This window comes from Fusarium phalaenopsidis (genome assembly GCF_050370095.1).
Source record: "Fusarium phalaenopsidis strain FUZ10S chromosome Unknown contig_32292, whole genome shotgun sequence".
In the NCBI taxonomy this organism is placed as follows: domain Eukaryota; kingdom Fungi; phylum Ascomycota; class Sordariomycetes; order Hypocreales; family Nectriaceae; genus Fusarium; species Fusarium phalaenopsidis.
Window position 1 is genome coordinate 3,508,554 of NW_028145410.1, and position 23,902 is coordinate 3,532,455.

Consider the following 23,902-nt stretch of genomic DNA (forward strand, 5'->3'; position numbering starts at 1 on the left):
CAAACCATCTAGATCTGGTATGTTTATCCCATAGCGCCAGGGTTATTCAGTAGTGCTTTCATGATAAACTCGTGCACATGTCATTATCGGTATCTCATGTTCAGTATCTCATGTTCTAAAACCTTCCAACGCCGTGTCCAATGCACTCTATACACGCCATCCGTAGCTCCCCGCCCCTTTCCAAGCAACCAACTACACGCAATAGTACATGCTCGCTCACCACCTACGCCCGTAGACGGCGCTCTCCTCCTTTCTCGGGCGTCCGGGCTTTCTCTTGATCATACCCGCGGCCCTACGACCCTTGTCGTCGACGCTATCACCATCTTCATTGGCGGGACCGAGGAGATCGTCGTTCTGGGCAGAGCCCGGCTTGAACAGGGCAATGATCTCGTTGAGACCGAGCTTGAAGCCCTCCTTGCGCATGCCACCCTCGATAGCCTGCTCAGCAAGGAGACGCTTCTTCTCCTGCAGGTCGAGGATGCGCTCCTCGACCGTCTTGGTGACGGTGAGCTTGTAGATGATGACGTCGACGGTCTGCGTGAGACGGTGGACACGATCAATGGCTTGTTCTTCAACAAACTAGGTCATGTTAGCGGACTGTTCCAAACAAGTTGCGGATACAAAGACACGTACTGGGTTCCAGAATGGCTCGAGGATGACGACACGCGTCGCCGCAGTGAGGTTGAGTCCCAGACTACCGCACTTAAGACTACACAGCAGGATGCGTGTCTTGGGGTCACCCCTGAGGCGACGTAGGCTCTCTTCTCTCTCGTCGTTCTTCATGCTGCCATCGTAGCGCACAAAGGAGAATCGCTCCTTGCGGAAGAAGGGCTCGACGAGATCAAGCATAGAGGTGAACTGGGAGAAGACGATAAACTTGTGCTCCTTGACCTCGGCTTGCAGGATCTTGATGAGCTCGCGGATCTTGGACGACGCGAGCACTTGAGGTGAGTGAGGATCGCGCGACGGGTAGAAGATGCTGTCATCCTCCTCGGACGAAAGATCCGAGTCGTCATCAGAGCCAGAGTCTGTCTCTGACTCTGAGGCCGATGAACCCGAGGCGGCGGTTGTATCAGCTGCCGTGGTATCAGTCGTAGTAGTATCAGCAACGACTGATGGCTCATCGTTCAAAGTCTGGGCCGCCATCCGCTTCGTAATCTCCATAACAGACAATAGAGAGTCCTCCGAGTCAGATGCTTCACCCATGGAGCGGTATCCCTTTTCCTTCTTGGCAGCCTCGTCGTTCACAATAAAGCTGCTCAGATTGCTCTGCTCCTGGACCTTGCTCTCCTCGTCCTCCGAGTCGTCAGAGCCGAGCCAATCACCTCCGCCCTCGGCGTTCTCGTCCTCCTCGCCACCAGCCTTGCCAAGATGTAGGGAACCTTGCTCGTCCTCGGGGACAAGCCAGGAGCCCTCTTCCTCGTCGTCACTATCGACGATGGCATTGCGGTGTCGGGGTTGCCGAGCTGCCTTCTTGAGCGACTCATCAGCCTCCTCATCCTCGTCATCGCTATCGATAACGGCATTTCTGTTTCGAGATCGAGGGGCCTTCTTTGGTGATTCTTCCTCGTCGTCTTCGTCACTATCGATGACAGCATTTCGGTTTCGAGACCGAGCAGTCTTCTTCGGTGACTCGTCTTCCTCATTGTCATCACTGTCCACAATAGCATTGCGATGCCGAGGTCGGCGAGCGGTCTTCTTAGGCGACTCTTCAGCATCATCCTCGACGATCTGCCTGTCAATAACCTTCTCGTCGATAATCTCTTCCTTCACCGCCTTCTTGGACTTGTGCTTCTTCTTGCTCTTGTCTTTGGATTTCTTTGGCCTCTCCGGTCGCTCGTGATTGTTAAAGTATGCCAGGTCATCATGACACTCGGCACAGATGTCCCTCCCCGAGTTGGTGTCTTCGCTGCTCAGTCCTCGTCCGCAGATGTTACAGTCTTTGGAAACAACGCTCATACCAGCAAACATGTCGGCCATGGCATCAATATCCGCATCTTGCGACTTCTGACTCGAATCTGTCGACAAGGCGTCCTTGTCCTTCTCCAGCTTGCCTTCAACAAGCTTAGGATGGTTACAAGCCTGCCGTAGCCGCAGAAGCAAGGTCAAGGCGTTGGCGTAGTTGACCCTGCCACGCATCATGGCTTCGATGCTGCGGTCAGCGCGCGCTGCTAGTCGATCGTAGAACTTGCGCTCTGCAGGCGACAGCTCTGTCGCCACGGTCACGACCTTGCGCTCAGTGACCTTGAATCCCGTAGCGGAACCTTCGCCCTCGGCCGACGGCTTGCCGCCGGGGTTGAGAGCACCGGCTTCTTTGAGGATGTCCTTAGTTCGGCGCTTCATGAAGCATCTGAGAAGACTGTGAAGTCTACGGATGGCAATGTGTCCTTTGCCGTTCTTCAGGGGGAGGTCAATGTGTTCCTTCCACTCCTTGAGGTCATCGTAGGGTCTGATACGGAGGAACTTGACCAGAGATTGTAGCTCGTCCAAGTTGTTCTGCATAGGAGTACCCGACAAGCACCACCTGTACTCTGAACGCAAGGCATAGCAGGCCTTTGTAGCCTTTGCATTGCGGTTCTTGATAGTATGAGCCTCATCGAGGATGACTCGCCACCAGTGCAGACCAAAGCATCCTGCCTTGACACCATTCTCGGCGTCGGATGAATTGCCATGCTCCGAGACCAGAATCTGGTAGGTTGTGACGACAACATCGTAGAGGGCGAGGTCCTTGAACCGCTTCGTACGGTTCGGTCCATGGTGAACGCAGACTTTGAGCCCATGGGACTTTTCCACTTTATCCTTAATTTCGTGCTCCCATTGTCGGATCAAGGCCAGCGGGGCCACCACCAGTGTTGTCTTTTCAATGTTTTCATACTGCTTCTTCCAGCCAGTGCCATCCTTCTCCGGCTTCTGGTTGGTGAGAATCAGTGAGATGGACTGGAGCGTCTTTCCAAGACCCATGTCGTCGGCGAGAATGCCACCTTTGGGCACCCTGCCTCGCTTGACGGGGCCGAGTTCTCGTCCTCTCATCCACTCGACACCTTCCACTTGATGAGGCAATAGCTTCACCTTGAGGCCGTCGATGGAGCCATCGTTTGCCTCCTTGGCCTCCTCAGTTTTCTTCTCATCGCCTTTGGTCTCCCCCTCCTCATCTTCCCCTTCGTCCATGCCACCCTCAAGCAGAGCTTTCAAGTCGGCACTGGCCTTGGCGGGGTCTGTATAGAACACCTCATCACGAGAGTACGAAGGCGGAGCAACGGGGGCGTTGGAGCTAAACATTTGCATTGGTGGTGGTTTGCGGTCTTGGTAGGTAGGCGCTCTGGGTCCCGAGACTCTGGCAATGCTGTTGCTGCCTCGGCCGTCGAGGTGATGCTCGGGGCGGGTCCTCTGGTGCAGGAAGACGTCTGCTCTCTGCTTACGAGACGACATCATCTTGGTAGGATGGCCGAATGTGGGAGTGGAGGTGGCGTCGGTTGGATTGAAGGGGTCGTTCATGGTCTTGACGCTCCCCTTGACGGAGTCAAGGCCACGCATCAGGGCGGTGATATCATCGTCGGGGGACTTTTCGCGGGACAAGTTACCGCCATCCTTGGTAGGATGTAGGGGCGCCTTGGGCGGCGCACGTTCTTTGACCATGTCTCCGAGTCTCGCAGGACGGTAGAATCGTTGCGGTGTGTGTTGATCGTCTCGTCTTCTGTCGAGGCGGGGGTTGGCGGGGGCAACTTGGAGAAACTAAACTTGTGTCGACTCGAGGGTGCTCTGATGTTTAAATGCACAAACTAGCACCAGGCTTGTCAGTCGTCGGCCTCAAAGACGCGTCGTCACGGCAGCTCATGAATGGTCAAAGCCTTGGGTGAGGTGATGTGCCATCTCGTGAAACCGTTGTGTACCCAGAACTTTGGCTAGGGTCCCGTTTGGAAGCGTTTGTTTGCTGCCCGCCCTGGATGACATAATGCATTGCCCCAGCAACTGGACCCCTCGCCCCCAATCAGACGGTCGCGTGTAGCTTGGGCGCGTAAAGCACTGTGAGGCCGTGAACTGCAGTGAGCCACAAGCCACGGCGTACCCCTGTTATCACAGTGCCATCAACTGGAAGTGACCTAGAATCGACATGCGCCACTCACACAAGCCGCCCAACGACGAGATCTTGGACGTTGCTGTCCAACTTGAACAAACTACAAACACTGTAGTCGGGTTTGTAAATGATTAGATGATACTCGTATGGGCATGAGTATACTAGTTTTAAGCTCCTTAGCTCTCCTATCGAATCCCGTGGTCTCAAAACTAGATTAGATGTCTGAACAGTCGTCCTGGCACCACTTACACCCGTCTTCAGTACGCCAAGCTGGAAACCGACACAGAGGACATCGGTATCCATAGTTACAACGCGTTTTCAAGCATGTATAAAATTAAAACGAGGTCAAAATGACATTACGAGGGTGAGCAATTGAGAAAGTGAAAATCAAAAGTCAATCGTCTTAGGAACACGATATTGATGTGCGATCCTGTTAAATCCTCAAGAGCTATAAGTAGTCTTCACAGAAATGGAACCAGATTTAGATGATATATACTTTTCTATTGCAGATTCGTAAAGCTTTGTTCATGCCTACATTACACACAATCTCATCCCTATAAACCTTTCAGACAAAAAACATTTGGGCAGCCGGTTCTTTCGGCCGCCATGATATGACGCCGGACCCAGATGGAAAACAATTGCTTTAATTTGTCATGACCCATCGAAAAAATTCGCTTTCCCTTTTCTTCTTCCTCTTTCTTCTCAATCTCCCGCTTAGACAGTGGGGCCGGCCTTGACAACGTCCTCGGTGGCCTCACTCTCGTACTTGGTGAAGTTCTCGCGGAAGAGCTTGCCCAGCTTGACAACCTCGGTGTTGAAGCTGTCCTCGCCGGCGGTCCAGGCCTTGGAGGGGTTGAGGAGCTCCGAGGGGACGTTGGGGCAGGTCTTGGGGACCTGGAGGTTGAAGACACCGTAGTTCTCGTACTCGACCTTGGCGAGCTCGCCAGAGTGGATGGCGTCGAGGATGGCGCGGGTGTACTTGAGGGGGCATCGCTTGCCGCCCTGGGCGAAACCGGCACCGACCCAGCCGGTGTTGAGGAGCCAGGCGTTGGCGTTGTGCTGCTCAATCTTGTCGGCAAGCATGGAGGCGTACTTCATGGGGTGCAGAGCAAGGAAGGGCTGAGCGAAGCAGCTGGAGAAGGTAGCCTGGGGCTCGGTGACGCCGTCCTCAGTACCGGCCATCTTGGAGGTGTAACCAGAGATGAAGTGGAACATGGTCTGGTTGCGGTCGAGCTTGGAGATGGGGGGCAGGACACCGCGGGCATCGCAGGTGAGGAGGATGATGTTGGAGGGAGCGTTGGGGGACAGGCAAGGGATCTTGGCGTTGGAGATGTACTCGATGGGGTAGGCGCATCGAGTGTTCTCGGTGAGGGTGGCATCGTCGTAGTCGACATCGCGGGTGAGGGGGTCGAAGACGACGTTCTCGAGGACGGATCCGTAGCGGATGGCGCCGAAAATATCGGGCTCCTTCTCAGCAGACAGGCCGATGGTCTTGGCGTAGCAGCCACCCTCGATGTTGAAGACACCGCTGTCGCTCCAGCAGTGCTCGTCGTCACCAATCAGGGCTCGGTTGGGGTCGGCGGAGAGAGTGGTCTTGCCAGTACCGGACAGACCGAAGAAGAGAGTGACGTCGCCGTTCTTGCCCTCGTTGGCGGAGGAGTGGAGGGTCAGGACGTTGTGCTTGATGGGCATCTCGTAGAAGAGGACGGTGAAGACACCCTTCTTCATCTCACCAGCGTACTCGGTACCGAGGATGACCATCTCCTTCTGCTCGAAGTTGATGGCAACCGAAGTGCCAGAGGTCATACCCTCGGTGTATCGGTTGGCGGGGAACTTGCCAGCGTTGTAGATGGTGTAGTCGGGGTGGAAGTCCTTGAGCTCCTCGCGGGAGGGTCGGATAAGCATGTTGCGCATGAAGAGAGCATGGTAGGCACGGGCGCAGATGACTCGGACGCGGATGCGGTACTTCTCGTCCCAGCCGGCGAAACCATCGATGACATAGATACGGCTTCGGGTGTTAAGGTAGTCGACAGCACGCTCACGGTTGATCTTCCAGACCTGTAGAGATAATTTTGTCAGCCATGATTGCTCGCAGGGATAAGCTCAAGTCGGGAAGGCGGCCGGAGACCTTGCCCGTTTGGGTAATCAAGATCGGAATCGGGAAAAGTCGTGGTCGGGGGAGAAAAGAGGGGCAGGCCACGGCCGAAGGCTTCGGGGCTCGGGGCTGGGCTCGGTCTGAAGCCGTGGCACCAAGCCGCCATGTGGCTACTGTGCCGGGGAAGAGAGGGGGCAAGAAAGAAAGGGAACGAGTGCGTGTGGGTGTGGTCGTCTGCGGGGTCACGATTGCCGACCCCATGACGCCAACCCCGACCAGGGGAAAGGACTGGACCATTGAGAGTCTTGGACAACTGCTAGAAAACCACTGGACCAAGCCTCTGCCAACCAGCGACCAGGCAATTGGGTAAGAGAATAAGCACCGGTGGGCAAGCCATGGGAGGCCATGACGCTCACGCCACGGGTACCCTCGGGGCAAAGGCAATTCTGGTCGCTGGAATGGAGGTGCTGTTCCGACGAGGGTCTAGGCGCTCGCTCGTGATGTCTGCAAATTTTCTGCTGCTGCAACCGAGGGTGCAAAACAGGAGACAAAGTGCCACAACAACGAGGTCCATCTCGATGGCCAGGGGATTGGGATCATGTTCAGACTGCGTGTGCAAGCTGTTTCTTACCTCAGGAGTCATGGGCTTGTTGACGGGGCCCCACCTGGAGATTCCATGTTAGCTGCAAGCTCATCTCGATTTGTGCCCGGCACATGGAACTCTATTGCCGAGTCTCGGGAAATCACGTACCAGATGTCGTCCTTGGAAGAGTCCTCCTGGACAATTCGCTTGTCGAGGGGCGAACGGCCAGTCTTGGCCCCAGAGTAGGCAGTCAGGGCACCGCTGGAGGTGATAGCGGTACCGGTCTCGTAGACGAGAGCATCCTCGTAGAGAGCAGCAACGGAAGGGTTGGGGATCTGAGAGGGCAATTGTTAGCACAAGCGTCATTGGCGAGGCTTTGAAGCCCAATTGAGTGCTGGTATTCTTACAATCGCGACACGGTCGTAGTCGATGTGAGCCTTGTCGTGAAGCTCCTGCTCCAGCTCGGTGTGCTCCACGTGGGGACTGTGGCATCCGTGTTAGTCGACCTGTGCTCACAAGAGCATCTTGGGAGGAAACGTACGCAACACCGGTGGGGTGAAGGGAAGTCTTGTTGACGTTGTTGGGAAGCACTGCGCGACAGAGTCAGCAACATTTTTCGAGCTTGTGTGATTGTCGACGAAGTGTGTGGTGGTAACTTCGTCATGAAGCTGGGTAGGAGAGGTAGGTGGTCGTGTGAGGCCTTCAAGAGGCTGGAATGATGACGAGGAGGGCAGAGTCAAGACTCACTCTTGAATAAACCGGTTCCTGAAGCCTGAATCTGGGACCTTGGGCCTTTGACGTTTGGTTCAGAGTAAGGAGAAGCTGTTCTGTAGACGGGGTCGTTCATGGCTTTTATAAAAGCTTCACGAGCAGCTCGAGATCTAATGGTGTACGCCCGGGGGTGTGCGGTTCGCGGTGTGCCTCTCCACAAGGTGGGTTCCTCAGATAGTGCCCGCCCTCGAGGGTTGAAACCGAGGATGGAGAGGGACGGGGAGTGATGGGGTGGGAGGCTCTGGTACGGGCGTCGAGTGGCAGAGACAAGCGCGTAGTGGAGCCGACGAGGCGTCGCAGGTGACAGGCACGAAATTATACCGGAAGGGATTTCTTGGTACACGGTGACCGGACGGTACACCTGGTACAACGAGCAAAGTCTGGGCGCCAGCTGGGATTGCGGGACGGAGGAGGGTCACAGAACGTAACCCCGGTCCAAGTTTTTCCTTTCCTTTGATGGGCGACGAAGCGTCAGAGTTTGGACGGGGGAGGGGTGTGCAAGGCCAGAAAGCCCAACCAAAGGCCGAGAGGGCACAGAGGGGGGAAGATGCCGGAGAATGCAGGAGCCAGATGGGCCAGATGGAGCTCGATGGTGGTCGATGCTCGTCGAGATGGTCGACAAGTACAGGAGATGAGTGGTTGTCTGTGGAGAAGTCCCGACCAAAAGTCTTGGGATCCTTGGATTTGTGGGTGATGCCGAACGGATGGCGCCTTTGGTTGACGTATTGACGTTAATGTGACGGCAAGCCCATGTACACGATAGCAGAGTTAGTGGTGTTGCTAAGCCGCAGCGTCGTTGAACAGAGCAATTGAGAAGCAGCTGATAGTCAGGATGTTGATTGATGTGTGAAGGAGAAAGTGGTGATGACGACAACGATGGCTGTCTCTCTGTTTGGGTCATTCTTATATGCGAGTTCAGACGTCCAAATCCCCCTCTGAACTGCCAAATTCCCCCAGATCCCCGCTGCAAAGCACCTCTTCTCGATTCGAGGTTGGCCGCTGGGAGCGCAGAGTTGCCCTGGTGGCTGTCTGTCTTAGCCATCCAAAGGCACTGTTTGGTTGCCCGTGGGTGAACCCCAAGCACTGTGTCGTCATGATCGCCGGTCCAGCACGAGCCAACCAGGCCCTAAACGATCGAACCCAAGCCTCCATATCCCCTCGTGTTGGCCGCCATTAGATAATGGCACAACCTCCAGTTGCATTGTCATTTTTTTCCATACCTGATAGCATCAGTTTTCCAGTTCCAAGTACGTACTCACAAATGCACGAAATCCCTTTCGCTTAATCCATGATTTTTGGTCAACGTGTACCCCCTTTCGGATGACCGTCTCTTGGTCCCGTTGTCCGTGCCGTAACCTACCGTACATTACCGTGCCGTGCCGATTCCAGACTCTCTTACGCCTTGGGTCCGGCTCCCCCGTCCTCCGTTCTCCGTATGCTTGCCAGGTACCCCGATGGGTGAAGGAGCGTTCCAGCCTCCCCTCGCTTCGGAGCAGCACGGGGCGGCCGCGGAGGAGACCTGGGGCAAAGGGGAGACACAGAAAGAGCTGGAGGGGGTGAGAGCCCTCCGGACATTGATTCCCTGCGCCATCGGGAGGCGGCTGCAACCCCGGTTTGACGGTAGAGGGCTTCATCACGGGGGATTGGCTGAGTGTACAGCCCATGCTCTTTCCAACTTTGGCGCTGCTGCTGATGCTGATTCCCTGGTTGCTTGGTTGCTTGCTTGGTTGCTTTGCCTCTGTTGGATGGTGGAAGGATACGGTACACACTGCGGGACGGGCGTGGTGTGGGGACATGCAAAAGCGACCTGCAAAAGATTCTATCGAACCGGATGAATCTATTGGCTAGGTATGCAGGTGTGACGGCCTAACGGGCAATCAAGGGACTAGGATGCCAGGGTGCCCGGGCATCGTGAAGTACACTTCACCTTGAAACCCACGAGAAACGAGAGGCAAGACAACAGACCGGGCGCCCAAGTCATCGTAGCAGGTACTTTTACGTACCAAGATATACATGGTACCCGAGGGGACTGAACCCTTGCCGGCCAAGAACCGGCAAAGGGTAAAAGAAGAGAAAAGAAAACCCGTCACGAAATCAGATCACATCAACAACACGTGAAGAAAACCGCCACAGTGACAAGGAAAACAAGCTCGCCAAGGCGTCGTCCATCGACAGGAACCCGCGACGGATGGCATGAGCAAAAGGGGAATGACCCAGGCGTGGGAGTGGGAGCTAGGGCTGAGATCGAATTGCGGAGGAGGTGAGGGAGGAAAAGCAAAACACCAAGCGTCAACCTCCGGGCTCAGGCACACGATGTCGAGATGGGTCTGTGCTGCTAAAACTGGCTGGTCACCAGACAGGAACAAGCAGGGAGACAGTGGAGAAGAAACGGAGAGAAGAGGGCTCGTCTGAATCCACCGCCACGGGTCCGCCGGTGAGAAGATGCGAAGGCCCTGCAATGCAAAGCACAGCGCAGCGCAGTACAGCACAGCCTGGCTCCGGCCGATGGTGTGGCTATTGCCGGCCGCTTGTTGTGGTGTTGTTGTCGTGGTCTTCACCGTCGCCAATGCTGATTCTGGTGTAGTCGCCAGCGGGTAACTTACCCCGATCTCTTCCCGTCCTCTGACAACTCAGGGATGGTGTCTCGATGAAGCTGGGCGGTAAGTGAGGATGGGCGGGAGAATGGATGAATGGATGGATTCTGAGAGGCGGCTTTCTGTAAGTCGCGACTGACACTTTTGACAACGCGCATTGCAGGCGCCTTCCCTCGTGGCGGTTTCCCCTTACCCTTTACCCCGCGATTTCCCATCTCATGGCAGTGTGGTAGGTACTCATCATGTAGGTGTAAGTCGATTCACGGGAACAAAACGGGACGAACCACCTTGTTGTTACACCGCTGGTACATTCATGGCTTGAGCCTTCCCGAGATGACAGCTCTCGGCTTTCGGTTGTCCGCCTCTCTCGTGTTATTGCCCTTTTTTTGCCTCTGTCTGACCATCAAGATGATTTTTTTTTTTTCTTTTACATCAAAATCATATCCTTGAAATCCTGTATGCAGCGTCTACTTTGAGCCGGCCGCAGAAAATTTTTAAAGAATCCCTTCAATGTGGCTTCTCGTGCCTGGCACTAACACGAAGACAGAGGGGGAGACCGCAAGTCTCTGGGCTACTATTTCGGTCACCACCTGGCGTCTCACGAGACCGGTGGTCAAGAATTCCCCATGCTTCACCGTGGCTCAGCTTGGCCTGCCCCCTTGACCATGATGAGCTTCTAGACTCTTTTTCCTTCTGCGTTTTCCTCTTCCGGCCCCGCATGCCCTTGCCCCCCGTCAAAGTGCAGAGCACCGTAGCCCGAGCCGAGTGCAATTCCGGCGTCATTCGCAAGACAGGTCGCACATGACTTTGGCTACCTGGTCAACTCCGTCACGACTCGGTGAAGAAAATTCAAATTCGTGGAGCTAAAAGCTCGGAACCAGGCATCGTGACCTTGGTCTCACTGATATTTGGGCTCGATAGTGGACCTTCATTACAGTACGCCCGGTCCCCGCTGTCTCGATCCCCCGGTGCAGGACCAAGCCTCCGCAACTCCATGGATCTAATCATCGTCACTCGTCACGCAAAAAGGGTCACGATAATGCAACAATATCCCCGTCGGTAGCCTCTGTCCCGAAGGGTCTGGTCTGCGTGACGTACCTACAAGACCATGAACTTGCATTCCCCTGATTGATTTTTCAGGCTCTTTGCTTCCCCACTCCTCTCCACTTCCAGGTGCCCTGTCCATCCCCCGCCACGGCGACCTGCCGAGGCGGCACTTGTGATTGGCTTCACTTTCGCCGTGTCAACACACGCCCCCTCCGCACACTGGTCTCTCACCTTTGCTCGCTGTTCTCGACTGTCCCGACATTCTCCGAGCCTCCGTTCGTCACCGTTCCCCCGCGCAGAGCCTCCGTCTCGTTTACGTTTCTGGGGCTGGGGCTCAAGAACTAAGCGGGGAACGGGGGTTCAGGGAGCCTAGACCTGGAACATGCTGCCTTGGTCTGGAGAACCGCTGGCAAAAGGTACATGCAGTGACAACGCCCCGGGACGGTCTCCCTTGACGCTTGCCACGCCCCTCTTGGACTTTGGGTTCCGTTGCGGGCGCTTGTCTACAATCACTCGGCTAACTTCCTGACCTCCGTGCTCCGTTACCCGGCTCCGTATACCTCCGTATACCTCCGTCCGCCTCCGGTACACGATACCAATAACAACCATTCAGTCGCTGGATCACTCACCTTGATCAAACCAGCGTTGCAAGGCCCCCTGGCTTTTCATGCCTCGGGCGTACTGCACCGAGATAAGTCGCTGATACGGCGGATGGCGATCACTTCTAATCGCTTCTGCGCGCAGCAAGCAAACCTGCCGTGATTTACTGCCGCTTCGCCGTCTGTCCGTCCGTCAAATCCCCGTGAACCAACAAATATGGACTTCAGCTCTCACGAACCCCTTGATCCCGGCTGCTGCACCTTTTCTCAACTGCAGCCAGCAGGGGTAAAGAAAAATAGAAAAAAAATTCGCATCAACACGCAATATCAGGAACCACTCACTCACTGCCTGGCCTCAAACCAAACAACATGGTCCCCAGAATGCCCCACCTGGAGCCCAACGGCATCCCGTCCATCTCCGGCCGCTCGGCAACCTTCCGTGAGCCCTGGCTATGCCCATTGCCATTGCCGCGCTACCGCCGGGTCTCACCTTTGGCCCCTTGGAATACCTTCATCCGGGGACCGCACAATACACTCCTCACCTCAGCGCTTCAGCTCTTTTCCACACCTCACCACGCCCCCAATCCCGATCCGCTGGGCCGCCACCAGCCAGAATAGGATCCGCACCTACACAGAATTTCTTCCCTTCGGTGGACCTTGACTTCCTGACCACACTCATGTCAGGTTTCCCTTTCGTCACCGCTTCCCGCTTCTGTAACCAAGCTCCTCGGGAGATGACGCTCTTTACAACGCTTCTCTCGAACCGTCCCGGCTCATTATCGTGCCCGTGTCGTCGCTAACAGAAATCTTTGCTTGGTGCCTCCAACGACGATAGGAACTGTACCCCGACGTCAGCACTCCCCCATACGCTCCACTCTGCTTCCGTTACTCACTCTCGGAGACCGTCCCCCAAACCGTGACCCCTGCTCTGTCCTGCAGATGGAGGCTGGGGTTACGTATCGCGAACTCACAGGTCGAGGCTTGCCCGCGATTATCGTGACTTTGACGCACGCTTTTGCTGAGGGGTGCATCAAGGACCACGGCGAAATGGCCTCGTTGGCCGAATCTTGCATTCTGCATACCTAATTGACCGGCTTGATTCCCATCTCTGCATGGACAACGGGCTCCCTCCCGACCCAGATCCTAATCTCACGATAACAACTCGGTCTACTGTTTTCGTCTTCCCCTTCTTCTTCTTTCTTCCTCGTTTCACCCTCGACATCTTGCTGCAATGCAATCTCACCGCCATCGTATCATCAGCTTCAAGTGAATATCCGAGGTCAATCATCCCCTTATTCCAGCATCTTCTCTCTGTCTGGGTTTCCCCCTTCCCTCCTCCCTTCTCCCCTCGGTTCTACTCAGTGCTACTTCTTCCTTTCAACCATCTCTTCATTCTGTCGGCTATTGCCTTGGTGATATGTTCTTACTGTTGTGACAAAACTGATTTCCTTGTTGGCTTCTTACGCTTCTTCTTGCTCTTGCTCCCCCCTCAAAGCTTCAAGCATCTCTAGGGTCATCTCACAAGACTCATATCCACAAGAGCAAGAGCGAACACATGTCTTGATACACTTTCCCTCTTTCATTGCTTGCATCTATATAGGTAAAAACTCCGGGAATGCATGGTATCCATCATGTCGCCCACCGTCTCTGTTCTTCTTGTTGCCATGTCTTGACGTCCTTTGATGGACACGACACAGGTGGTCTTTTCATCACCCTATTCAAATCCGGTATCACGCCCCTGGTTTTTCCTCTCTTTTTCTCTCGTCTTCTGCGCCAAGTCGTTAAAACCGATGTAATTGATGATGATGATGAATATCCTTTACATCTCCCATGCCGTTTTACATTCATTCATCGATGTCTGTCCTTTTCTTTATTTGACACGCAGCCTCATCTGGGTGCGATCCGAGGAGAATCATTATTCATTTAGGCATCGTTAAAGACGAGCTTGGTGATCTTGCCAATGGCAATGGTTTGTCCCTGAGTAAAACTCGTGTTAGTGATCTTAGATCTATCATGATGAGGAGACCCCCCGTCGATCCCCACGCCACGCCACACAAGTGGTAGGTCTCCCCTTGGTCATTCCGGGAGGACCAGGCGAGAGGGAAGGGTACGGGGTTAGTCGAGGGGGGTTAGGGGGGTGAGTAAAACCAACCTGGTCTCGCAAGGTGAAGCGACCCATCTGGGGATAGTCCTCGAACCTCTCCACGCACACGGCGCCTGCTCCGCCAATCACCTGCATGCGCGCAATGATGCTGTCGCCTCTCTTGGCGTGCGTAGGTGGGTTCTTGCTCTTGCGGTTTGTTCCCTTTTGTAGCTTGTGCAGAAGAGCCGCAAACGTCACCTCCTCGATGGCGGAGTGGACGTGCAGCACGCAGTTGAAGCCGGCTGTGAGGATGCTCTTGAGCTCCAGGATCCGGATCTGCGCCTCGAATTCAGCCACAGTATGCACCAGTCGCTTGGGCGAGCACAGCACAAAGCCGGGCAGGATGTCGTCCTCCTCGATGCCCTTGAGCCTTATTCGCACCTGGTCACCACACTGGGCCAGCTGCACTTCGTCCTCCTGCTCGCCGTAGACAGCAGCAGCTTCGACATTCTGCTTGTTGGGCATCATGATCATGCTCATGCCCTTCTTCACCACACCGGCCTCAATCTTACCCTCAACCATGGTACCCAGGTCACGGTACTTGCCGTTGACGGGCAACATGAAGGGGGCGTTCAACTTGCGCTCAAGGGCTTTCATGCTATCCAGATACTCGAGGAGCGAGGGACCCTCCCACCAAGGAGCCACATCCTTGGGAATGCGGTTCTTGATACCGAGAGTCTGCTGGGCGGCGATGGGCAGGAAGTAGACGTCATTCTTGAGGTTGTAACCGGTACCCTTGAGGAACTGGGACAGCTTGGTTGTGCACTCATTGTATCGCTCCTGAGACCACTCGACGGTAGGGTCATCCATCTTGTTGACGGCCACGATGAGCTTGTTGACACCCTGAGTCTTGGCAAGCATGGCATGCTCACGGGTCTGTCCACCACGCTCGAAACCAGTCTCGTACTCGCCCTTTCGGGCAGAGATGACCAGAATACCAACATCGGCCTGGGAAGCACCGCCAATCATGTTGGGCACGTACATCTTGTGGCCAGGGGCATCCAGAATGCTGTATCGGCGCTTCTCCGTCTCAAAGAAGCCACGTCCAACCTCAATGGTCTTTCCTTGTGTTCGTTCCTCCTTGTTCAGATCCATGACCCAGGACAGATACCAAGACTCGCGACCAAGGTCCTTGGCCTCCCTCTTGTACTTTTCCATAGTTCGCTCATCGACCATGCCAGTGGCATAGAGGATGGATCCACCGAGAGTCGACTTTCCAGCGTCGACATGGCCCATAAAGATGATGTTGACGTGCTCCTTGCCGTAGATTTCCTTGAGAGTCTCCTGGTCGACATCGGCAGCCTGCTCCTTCTCGACGGCGTCAACCTCGCGGGCTGCCTTCTTCTCGCCGGCCGAAGGGCTGTTGCGGCCAGAGGCAGGGCTGGGGGATGTCTTTCCAGAGGTCTTACCACCGGAAGCAGCCTTGCCAGCCTTCTCGCCGGTCTTCTCGATAGCCTTGGTGGCCGTGGCCTTCTGGCCAGCCTCGGGTTCGTTGCTGGGCTCAGCCTTGGCAGGCTCCTCCTGCTTGACAGGTGTGGCAGCGCCAGATCCAGAGATAGAAAGCACCTTGGCCTTGGGCTTGGGTGCGGAGGAGTCGGCGCTGATGCTGATCACCTTGGGCTTGGTGGCAGCTGGCTGAGTGGGAGCTGCGGCGGGAGCATCAGCCGGTCGCTGGGCAATCGTAGGGGCGGCGGCGGGTTGCTGAGGTGGTTGCTGCTGCTGCTGCTGCTGCTGGCCGTACTGAGGGTAGCCACCACCGGCTGTATGTTTGGTTAATATTGGCCAATTCTCTAGAGTAGAAGCAATTTTTTTTCTGGGGCGCAAACATCATACCATAACCTTGGTTGTAGCCGCCACCATAGCCCTGGTTGTACTGGTTGAAGCCTTGCTGGGCACCACCGTACTGAGGGTAATAGCCTTGCTGGTAGTATTGTTGTTGCTGGTACTGAGGGGCATATCCTCCATATCCCTGGCCGGGCTGGAAGGACTGGGCAGTGGGCTGGAAGGAGGCGACATTGGGTCGGAAGCCGCCTTGCGCGGGGGCGGGGTTGTTCACATTGAGCTGCTGCTGAGCCTGCTGGGCGAGGTTCTCGTCCTGAGCAGCGGGATCGTCCTCCCAGGAGTTGGGGGTCGCCATTGTGAAGTTGTTTTTGGTAGAGTGACGTTTGCCGCGGGAATTAACGAAGTCGAGGGGAGGTTCTGCGATGGTCCGTTGCGGTCTGTGACGGGGGTTGCGGACTTAAAAAGGCCCTAGATATGCAACCTATCTGGGTCGTTCGTTGTGAAAACGGGGCTGGGTCGGTAATCTTGATGTGGCCAGCTGGAGAAGAGGTCGAATGGAAGATGACGGGGGCCTCTTTTTGACTCGGGCAATATGTTGTCGAGCGAGATCCTTGGGCACCAAAGAGGCAAGGGCCGAAATGTCTGTGCCTAATGATGGTGATGGTTTGTGCTTGGTGGAGAGAGGGAAGAGGTCAGGTTGTGAAAATTCGAGCCCCACCATATGACGCCGCCCCTGCCACAAGAGAGAAAAAAAATGTACGGAGTAGAGGGGTTAGGCGGATTGTACAGTGTTTGAGTTGAAACTTCGCACGTACAAATGTGGCTGGTGGAAGCACCAAGATCCAGGCAGAACTCGCTAACTCGATGTTGGCTTGGGGAATCCTTGAATGCGATATTCGAATGATGACCAACTCAGCCCTATGACTCTATGCTTGACTCACATTAGGCATGATTTCTGCCTTTGTGACTGCTAAAAAGGCCTGAGCCTGAGGGAGCTGGGTAGCCATGGCAGCAACCATGAAAGCACGTGCCACAAAGGAGCAGCCTCGAAGCCAAGCAATCGAGGGGCATCCCAGCACGCTCGCACTGTACACGTTGCCCCTCCACTGTGAACCTGTGCACATATGGAGGTCAAAGAAGATCTGACGCCTCTTAAAAATTATAAGAAAGTATTCAAGATATTGGTTTTTTTATTTATTTATTTATTTATTTTCTTAATCTTATTACATCTCAGTAGTTACCTACCCTTAAGGACGGATGCGCTAATATCCATCCTGGTGTATGCTCTTTTCTTTGTCCCGCGTGCCGTGGACCTCACTGTAAGTTGCCCTGGGCGCTCTGCGCTGGCAGCGGTCAACTGCAGCGAGTGAATGGCTGCCAGCAGGACGGGACGGGAATCAATGCAACATCGGCCTCGGATCGTGCATCACTCTTTGTTTCCTCTCCGCCTTGAATACATTCTATTCGAAGCTTTCACATCTCTGCAAGCTCCTTCAAGCATGAATAAAACTCTTACCTCTTCATGTCGCAAGTACCCCGGTCATGGATGATTTCCTCGCAGCGGTCGGTGTGCAGGCCATGAAATATGCCATACGGTCTGGCATCACCTTGACTTCCACCTACGCCCTGGGTCAGTGCTCGCGTCTACTCAAGTCGGTCGAGGGCAGGGCCGTTTATGCTGAGCTCAAGTCACTGCAAAGCACTCTCGACAGCAAGATCAAGGTATGATTGCTGCTGTGTCGTGCATCATGCGAGGCCCCCTACATAGGTAGCTAACCAGTCCCTGCAGATCATTTCACCAGCAATAGACTTGATCGAGTTCAAGTAGGAACCTCATTCGTTGCTGCTGTGCGCCGACTGACAAGCCCCCCGCAGATCAGGAAGAGGGAACCTGTTCCTGGAATCTGCCACCCCCCTCGCGAAGTCGCTTCATAAGGAGATCGTCTCGCTAGGGCGCCGTATAGAAGCAGCAACTACACTGAGCTCGGACTCGGATAGTGGTCGAGCTCAATCCAAGTCACATCCTATCAGTCAAGATGACCTACTCGCCATCGTCACAAGCATCAAGGCCTTGTTGGAACGGATAGACCGTGACATTCCTCTTCTCCAACTGGCTATTACGGCATCAGGGGAGAGTCTTTCGACTTCTCTGCCGACCGGCATATCACCTTCCAGACTTCTGCAAGCAAGCACACTTCTCATTGTCGGTGACACGCAGTTTGCCCAGGATCCAACAAGGCCGGTTCAGATCGGTCCGGCCTTCACCTTGTCCCTATACATGCTATTTCTCGGGCATGCATCTACACTAGCACCACAAGGCGCAACTGGAACCCCGACAAGCAACACAGCCCTTGCATCTAGTGGCTCAGCTCAGTCTCTAAACGATGACAGAGTTTACGGCCTAGGTGAGGGGGATAGGAAGCCATTGTGGCAGGAGGTCTTGCATAAGGCACGAGTTCGCATCTGCAGAACCCGAAGGGACTTCTTTTTTGACAGCAGAACAGGCTATCATGCAGGCTGCCTAGCCTCTCTCCCAACTCCTGTGTCGTCTGAAAACAGCTGGGAGTATGCATATCATTTGGAGATCATTGAGGATCTCGACGATGGGCGCCTCCATGACGATGAGCAAGACACTCGATCGTATGATGATATCCCAAAGGCAGGAATTCGCGAGTCTATCCCGGCTCATGAATTATCCAAGATATTCTACACAGATACAGGCAGGATCTTGAATATTGGATCCGCCACCGACAGCGAACAAAGACCAGTGCTACTCTTGAAACGAGATACTCGAGCTACCCCCTCCAAGCCTGATACCGAAGGTATAGCAGGCTCCATCGAGGATTCAGGGAGTACCATGATTGAGGCAAGGGATGCGGAGAACGACCAGGCCGATGTTGACAAACAACTCCTGGAGGAGTCTCGAGACTCTTCAACAAACCCCAAGAAAGCCGCACCTATCGGAGAGCACTCTAAATGGAAATTCCCGGCACATCTTGATCCGGAATGGATCGCGCTGGAGGTGTTTGAGGAGGACGATGCAGAAGCAGCGGAGGATGACGACGATGCATCACTTGACTCTGGGACCATGGACAAACAGGAGACGCCTCCAAGGCAGGAAACTCCTCGTGACAGAAGGTCTCTTGACTCCAGGGTTGTCGACCAGATCAAGAGGCTGTCACTGGGTGGCCCTGAGCAGTCCAGCTCTCTGCAACCAGTTACGGCGGCGGAAACGGAGAACTTTGTCGCGCGGTCCCCGTTCGGCGCCATCACAACCTCCCTGTCACTGATGGAAATGCTGATTCGATTGGCTAGTCTCCAGGAGTTTCAGCAGGCATCCCACCTCTCTATTCCAGATCACATCCTGACATTCTTCCTCGAGGAAACATCAACGACGGGTTTAGTTGGGGAGACACAGTGGAGGGCGCGGAGCGAAGCGAAACGACGGATGGGATTTGATCCTTACACGGATACCCCAACAAAGTAATGGTTGAAGCATCGGCTGGGGAGTTTGGTGAAGAGTCCGACGGAGAAAATGGTAATGTTGAGATGGGCGGTGTTGCGGGGGCATGGGAGGTGGCTTTCCGTCTTGGAGAAGTTGTTAGTTGAAACTAGAGGAAACATTGATGTGAATCGCAGCGACGTTCAGCATCAACAACTATAATGATCCAGACGTAATTCGCGTATCTATTCACCACTCTAGAGTATATATGAGTATGCAATTAGAAAGGGGCCTAAGGTAGGGAATACGAGAAAGGAAAAGAGGTAAGGGAGGTGGTTTTCTGTAGGTTAGCTGGCTAGTCTACCTACCCTACGCGGGCTGACGACATCACCGACGGAACTTGGAGTTGCCGACCGGGTTTCACATCAAAACATATAAAACACCAGCCCCCGACCTTTGAATGCTGATAGCTACCGTCAATCGAGTTAATCAGACAGAGGACAAGTCATTTAATCAGTGAGAATGGCGCCTTTAATCCCTCGGATGCATCTCTTCGAGATTGACGACCAGCCCTGGTACGTATAAGCTAGGTCCACTCGTCACCACCTCTTCCCCCCCCCCGCTGGAGCTTGGGCTGTGATCTTTCATCTCCAAGCTTCACATTCAGGTCCAAGAGCTCTGGAACACCTGGCCTTGGACATGAAGCTTTGCTCCACGCAAACAGAGCTTTAACTGCGGCTTCTGCTACCCTACTCGACACTAACACTCAACATAGGTTCCCAGCCTTCCTCCGCGCCCGTGTCCAGGATGCCCTCACGCGCGCCTGGATGTCCAACACACCTCTCCAATCCCAATCCCCCGCCAGCCTCGCCGCCTCCCTCCTGATCGAGCACCTCGACTCGTCTCTACCCGACTACACCTTTGTCGACTTTTGCGCCGGCGGCGGCGGCCCTACGCCCTCGATCGCTCGCACCGTCAACACGCACCTGCGATCGCGCGGCGCCTCGCCCGTCCGCTTCGTCCTGACCGACCTGCACCCCAACGTTGAGGCATGGGACGCCGTCACCAGAAGGAACCCGCTCGTGACCTATGAGCGCGAGCCTGTCGATGCGAGCGCCGCGCCGGAGCATCTCGCAAGGAGGGATGACGGGACGAAGCCGTTCCGTCTGTTCAACCTGGCGTTTCACCACTTCGATGATGACCTTGCGAAGGCGATCCTGCGCGATACTGTCCAGACGAGCGAAGGATTTGCCATATTCGAACTGCAGGACCGCAGTTTTGCGAGCTTCGTAGCGGTCACGTTGCTGGGCATCGGCGCCATCCTCAGCGCACCCCTGTACGCCTGGAAATGGCGGTCTCCGTCGACCTTTATCTTCTCATGCCTTATCCCCATCCTGCCCTTTGTCCTCGCTTTTGACGGGTACGTCTCGGCGCTGCGAACTCGGACGCCTGACGAGGTGGAGGCCCTGCTGCGGAGCTGTGGCGCGGATACGAGCAGGTGGGAGGTGCAGAGCGGTAGCAAGGTGCACCTCTGGCCTTGCGGGTATCTCAATTGGATCATCTGTAAGCCCGTGTCGAAAAGCTGAAGTATGGAGATCGCTGTCGTTGAAGTATATAAGAAGAATGGACCATGTCATGATATCATCGGAACCACCAGTTGACGGACCCATTCAAGTGCCCCCTTGACCCCTTGCTCTTGACAGAATGCCACCAACCATTTGGGATGAACAAGGCATCCCCAGGCCCCAACTCGGCCTCGTACAACCCTTCTGGCAGAGGATCATGTTCCCATACAGCCTCGTATAGTGCCTCCCTCTCCTTTCCCTCCATCATCTCAGCCGTTCTTATACGGCTATTGCCCTGTTGTCGGATCCGAGACTGCACCTGGAAGTAGAGCCTATCGCCTAACGCCGGGGCCATGAGACGGATGACCTTGCTGCTGCACAGCTGACAAAAGACGTTGGGGTTTGGGTCGCGGTGTAAGGGCGTGTACGTTGGCTCCGTGCCGAGCCATATGCTGGAGCTGTAGACATCACCCTTGCCAGCACTTTGGACTATATCTGGAGTCGGAAGATCCTTCTGAAGAGCATCAGGGAGATCTGTGAGAGAGGACTGGGCAATGTAGAGGCTAACGGGCTCTGGCTGAGCCTGGTTAAACTCGAGGGCTTTGAAAAGAAGCCTTAGAGGCGCAAGGAGTTGGAAAAACGACCCCGTCTCCAGTTCTTCGATGGATGGCTCGAGGATGCTGGCGAGGAGTTGGTCGACTTGCTCCTCACTTGAGGATAGCCAACTGCGAAATGATAGCAGGGCTTCCTTGTTGGGAGCCGATGGTGTGACGAGTTCATAAGGAAACCCCCATTCCTGGAACTGATCCATGTATGGTGAGAATTTCGTCGAATTCACGTCTGAGTTGGTTGTATGCTTCTCGAACCACTTGCTCGCCGCGGGTAACAACGCTGCGGGAGAGCCGTCATTTCGTCCAAAGAAGAATGGTTTTTGAGGTCTAAAGGCCTGTTCACGAAATTTTTCGATATTAAAAAGTTCCGAAGTTGAGGGGGTCAAGGCGATTGGTCGAGTGGCTTGTGTTGATAGTCGACGACAGCAAAGAGTGGCCGTCTTAGACAGATGGCGCATCCATGATGAGTTGATGAGGAGACTTCCCATGACCATGAGATTGGGGAACGATTGGCTCAGGGAAAGTCAATCATAAATAATAAAAATAAATTAAAATAAATTGAGCCGTATCTTACATGGTCTATCCGCCTTTTCTCGACTCATAGATAATCGCTGGTGGTTGGGGCAGACGGGATGGAAGAGTGATTGTAGTGGATGCAGGTCGGAACCCGGTAAAACCCTAGCGCCGAGCCCACGGTGCAGGTGCCGGGTCCACGCCAACCTGAACCCATCCATCCATCGTCGACCCTCTCGCCAGTTGCACCAAAAGGTCAACCAAAAAACAGCTTTACTCGACCCTCCCCCTCCAAAACTCCCCCGAGTCGCTCGACGCCTCTGCGACGCTGGCGCTCTGAGCCTGACTCTGCGATGCGATAGATGCTCGTGCCGTCCCCCGTATATATCGTGTCCTGCCCGTGGCCCTCAGAATCGCGCCCCTCACAAGACCGCCGTCACCCCGCCTTCGATTAGAAGCGTGCCCGAGCACCCTCTTGACGCTATCGATACCACGCGCCGGTCACAACCCTTCACCTCGCCTCACCCCGCGCCGGCCGCCGCATATCGCGTCCCTGCGCCAGTGCGCACCCTCCCCTGATCCCTGATCCCGACTGTGGCCTTGGCCTCACCCATCCCACGCCGCCATGTCGACCTCTTCAGGCGTGCCCGAGTCTTGGATCTCTAGTTTCTGTTCTCTTCTCGGTCACGAATACTTTGCCGAGGTCTCGGAGGAGTTTATAGAGGATGACTTCAACTTGACCGGGTTGCAAACCCAGGTGGCCATGTACAAGGAGGCGTTGGAGGTATGTTTTTTTTTCGTGCCGATCTTTGTCTATGATGCAAGACTAATGTTGTACCGCCCTGATAGATGATCTTGGACGTGGAACCAGAAGACGATGAGGACGAAGATGAGGAAGAGGAAGAAGAAGATGAAAACGAGTCTGATCCGGAGCGCCTATCCAGACAGCCTGGCGAGCGAAGGCATCACCGCATGGCGAGCGACTTGTCCGTCATAGAGTCTTCGGCAGAAATGCTCTACGGGCTCATCCACCAGCGCTTCATCTGCTCGAGGGCTGGCATCCAACAAATGAGCGAAAAGTACGAGCTCGGCCACTTTGGCTGCTGCCCCCGGACAAACTGCGACCAGGCCCGCACTCTGCCCGTCGGCCTATCCGACATCCCTGGCGAGGACACGGTCAAGCTCTTCTGCCCCTCATGCTTGGACGTCTACGTCCCTCCTAACAGCCGGTTCCAGACTGTTGACGGCGCCTTCTTTGGCCGCACATTTGGCTCCCTCTTCCTCCTCACTTTCCCCGAATACGACCTCACCAAGCGTGGCATCGAGGTCCTCTCCACCTCAGGCTCTCGAGTCAATGACGGTGAGGGCCTCGTTAACGGCATGTATGCAAAGAATATCGGCCCGGGACTCGGCCCCGGCCGCATATACGAGCCGCGCATCTACGGCTTCCGCGTCTCGGAGCGAGCCCGATCCGGCCCCCGGATGCAGTGGCTTCGCGACCGCCCCACAAACGTCAACGAGCTCGACGAGGCTCGCCTCTACGCTGAGCAGAACCCGGATTCGGACGAGGACGAGGAGAATGGCAGCCAGGGCGGCGTTAATGGCCGCGTCATGGTCCGCCGTCGCCCCCCTGGAAACGCCCGCCTCCGCCAGAGGCAGAACCACAACGGCAGCCCCATGGCCCTGTCCACCAACGGCGCCGAATCTGAGCTGTAGCGCGGCACGGCGAGAGGGCGCGCCCCCGGACGCTCCAGTCGCGGGAGTCATCCGAGGACTCTGGGAACTGGGTAGGAACACACGGGGGGCTAATCTTTTATTTTGGGCACAACGAGACGAATTATGTGGCAACACCATTGACCAGCGTGCAAGAAAGGATAGGGGCAACGGTCCGGCGATACATAGCGTTGTAGATGGTTGGAGAAGAAGGGGGGAAACAGGTAGCAAAGCGAGAGGATAGGGAGGGGACTATTGGGTTTTGCGGTATTAATGCATAGACGGCGTTGAACGTTTGATAGGCTATGAAAAAATACACATCAACAACTGCACTTGCTTGGTTCAGGCTGTTGGAGGGACGGGGAATGT

At 55.1% G+C, this 23,902-nt stretch overlaps 7 protein-coding genes across 7 annotated transcripts; 3 read left to right on the forward strand and 4 right to left on the reverse strand.

The window, feature by feature from the left end:
* Positions 1-216: 216 nt before the first annotated feature.
* LRP88_05333 (SNF2 family N-terminal domain-containing protein) lies at positions 217-3,636 on the reverse strand (the record flags this gene model as incomplete). Its single annotated transcript, XM_083241889.1, has 4 exons — positions 217-313; positions 377-579; positions 634-1,032; positions 1,114-3,636. The coding sequence occupies 4 exons, from the start codon at positions 3,634-3,636 to the stop codon at positions 217-219; spliced, it is 3,222 nt and encodes a 1,073-aa protein (XP_083103037.1).
* Positions 3,637-4,789: 1,153 nt separating this feature from the next.
* On the reverse strand, positions 4,790-7,600 carry LRP88_05334 (phosphoenolpyruvate carboxykinase PCK1; the record flags this gene model as incomplete). Its single annotated transcript, XM_083241890.1, has 6 exons — positions 4,790-6,133; positions 6,802-6,835; positions 6,922-7,088; positions 7,161-7,236; positions 7,295-7,343; positions 7,501-7,600. The coding sequence occupies 6 exons, from the start codon at positions 7,598-7,600 to the stop codon at positions 4,790-4,792; spliced, it is 1,770 nt and encodes a 589-aa protein (XP_083103038.1).
* Positions 7,601-13,687: 6,087 nt separating this feature from the next.
* LRP88_05335 (translation termination factor GTPase eRF3) lies at positions 13,688-16,044 on the reverse strand (the record flags this gene model as incomplete). The annotated part of the gene is made up of 3 exons (XM_083241891.1): positions 13,688-13,741; positions 13,917-15,667; positions 15,741-16,044. 3 exons carry the CDS (start codon positions 16,042-16,044, stop codon positions 13,688-13,690), a joined length of 2,109 nt encoding a protein of 702 aa, XP_083103039.1.
* Positions 16,045-17,231: 1,187 nt separating this feature from the next.
* On the forward strand, positions 17,232-19,176 carry LRP88_05336 (RanGTP-binding protein-domain-containing protein; the record flags this gene model as incomplete). Its single annotated transcript, XM_083241892.1, has 3 exons — positions 17,232-17,411; positions 17,479-17,513; positions 17,565-19,176. 3 exons carry the CDS (start codon positions 17,232-17,234, stop codon positions 19,174-19,176), a joined length of 1,827 nt encoding a protein of 608 aa, XP_083103040.1.
* A 477-nt stretch (positions 19,177-19,653) lies between these two features.
* On the forward strand, positions 19,654-20,717 carry LRP88_05337 (uncharacterized protein; the record flags this gene model as incomplete). The annotated part of the gene is made up of 2 exons (XM_083241893.1): positions 19,654-19,706; positions 19,907-20,717. 2 exons carry the CDS (start codon positions 19,654-19,656, stop codon positions 20,715-20,717), a joined length of 864 nt encoding a protein of 287 aa, XP_083103041.1.
* A 55-nt stretch (positions 20,718-20,772) lies between these two features.
* LRP88_05338 (uncharacterized protein) lies at positions 20,773-21,795 on the reverse strand (the record flags this gene model as incomplete). Its single annotated transcript, XM_083241894.1, has 1 exon — positions 20,773-21,795. One exon carries the CDS (start codon positions 21,793-21,795, stop codon positions 20,773-20,775), a length of 1,023 nt encoding a protein of 340 aa, XP_083103042.1.
* A 650-nt stretch (positions 21,796-22,445) lies between these two features.
* Positions 22,446-23,536, forward strand: LRP88_05339 (casein kinase 2 regulatory subunit CKB1; the record flags this gene model as incomplete). The annotated part of the gene is made up of 2 exons (XM_083241895.1): positions 22,446-22,604; positions 22,670-23,536. 2 exons carry the CDS (start codon positions 22,446-22,448, stop codon positions 23,534-23,536), a joined length of 1,026 nt encoding a protein of 341 aa, XP_083103043.1.
* Positions 23,537-23,902: the final 366 nt, after the last annotated feature.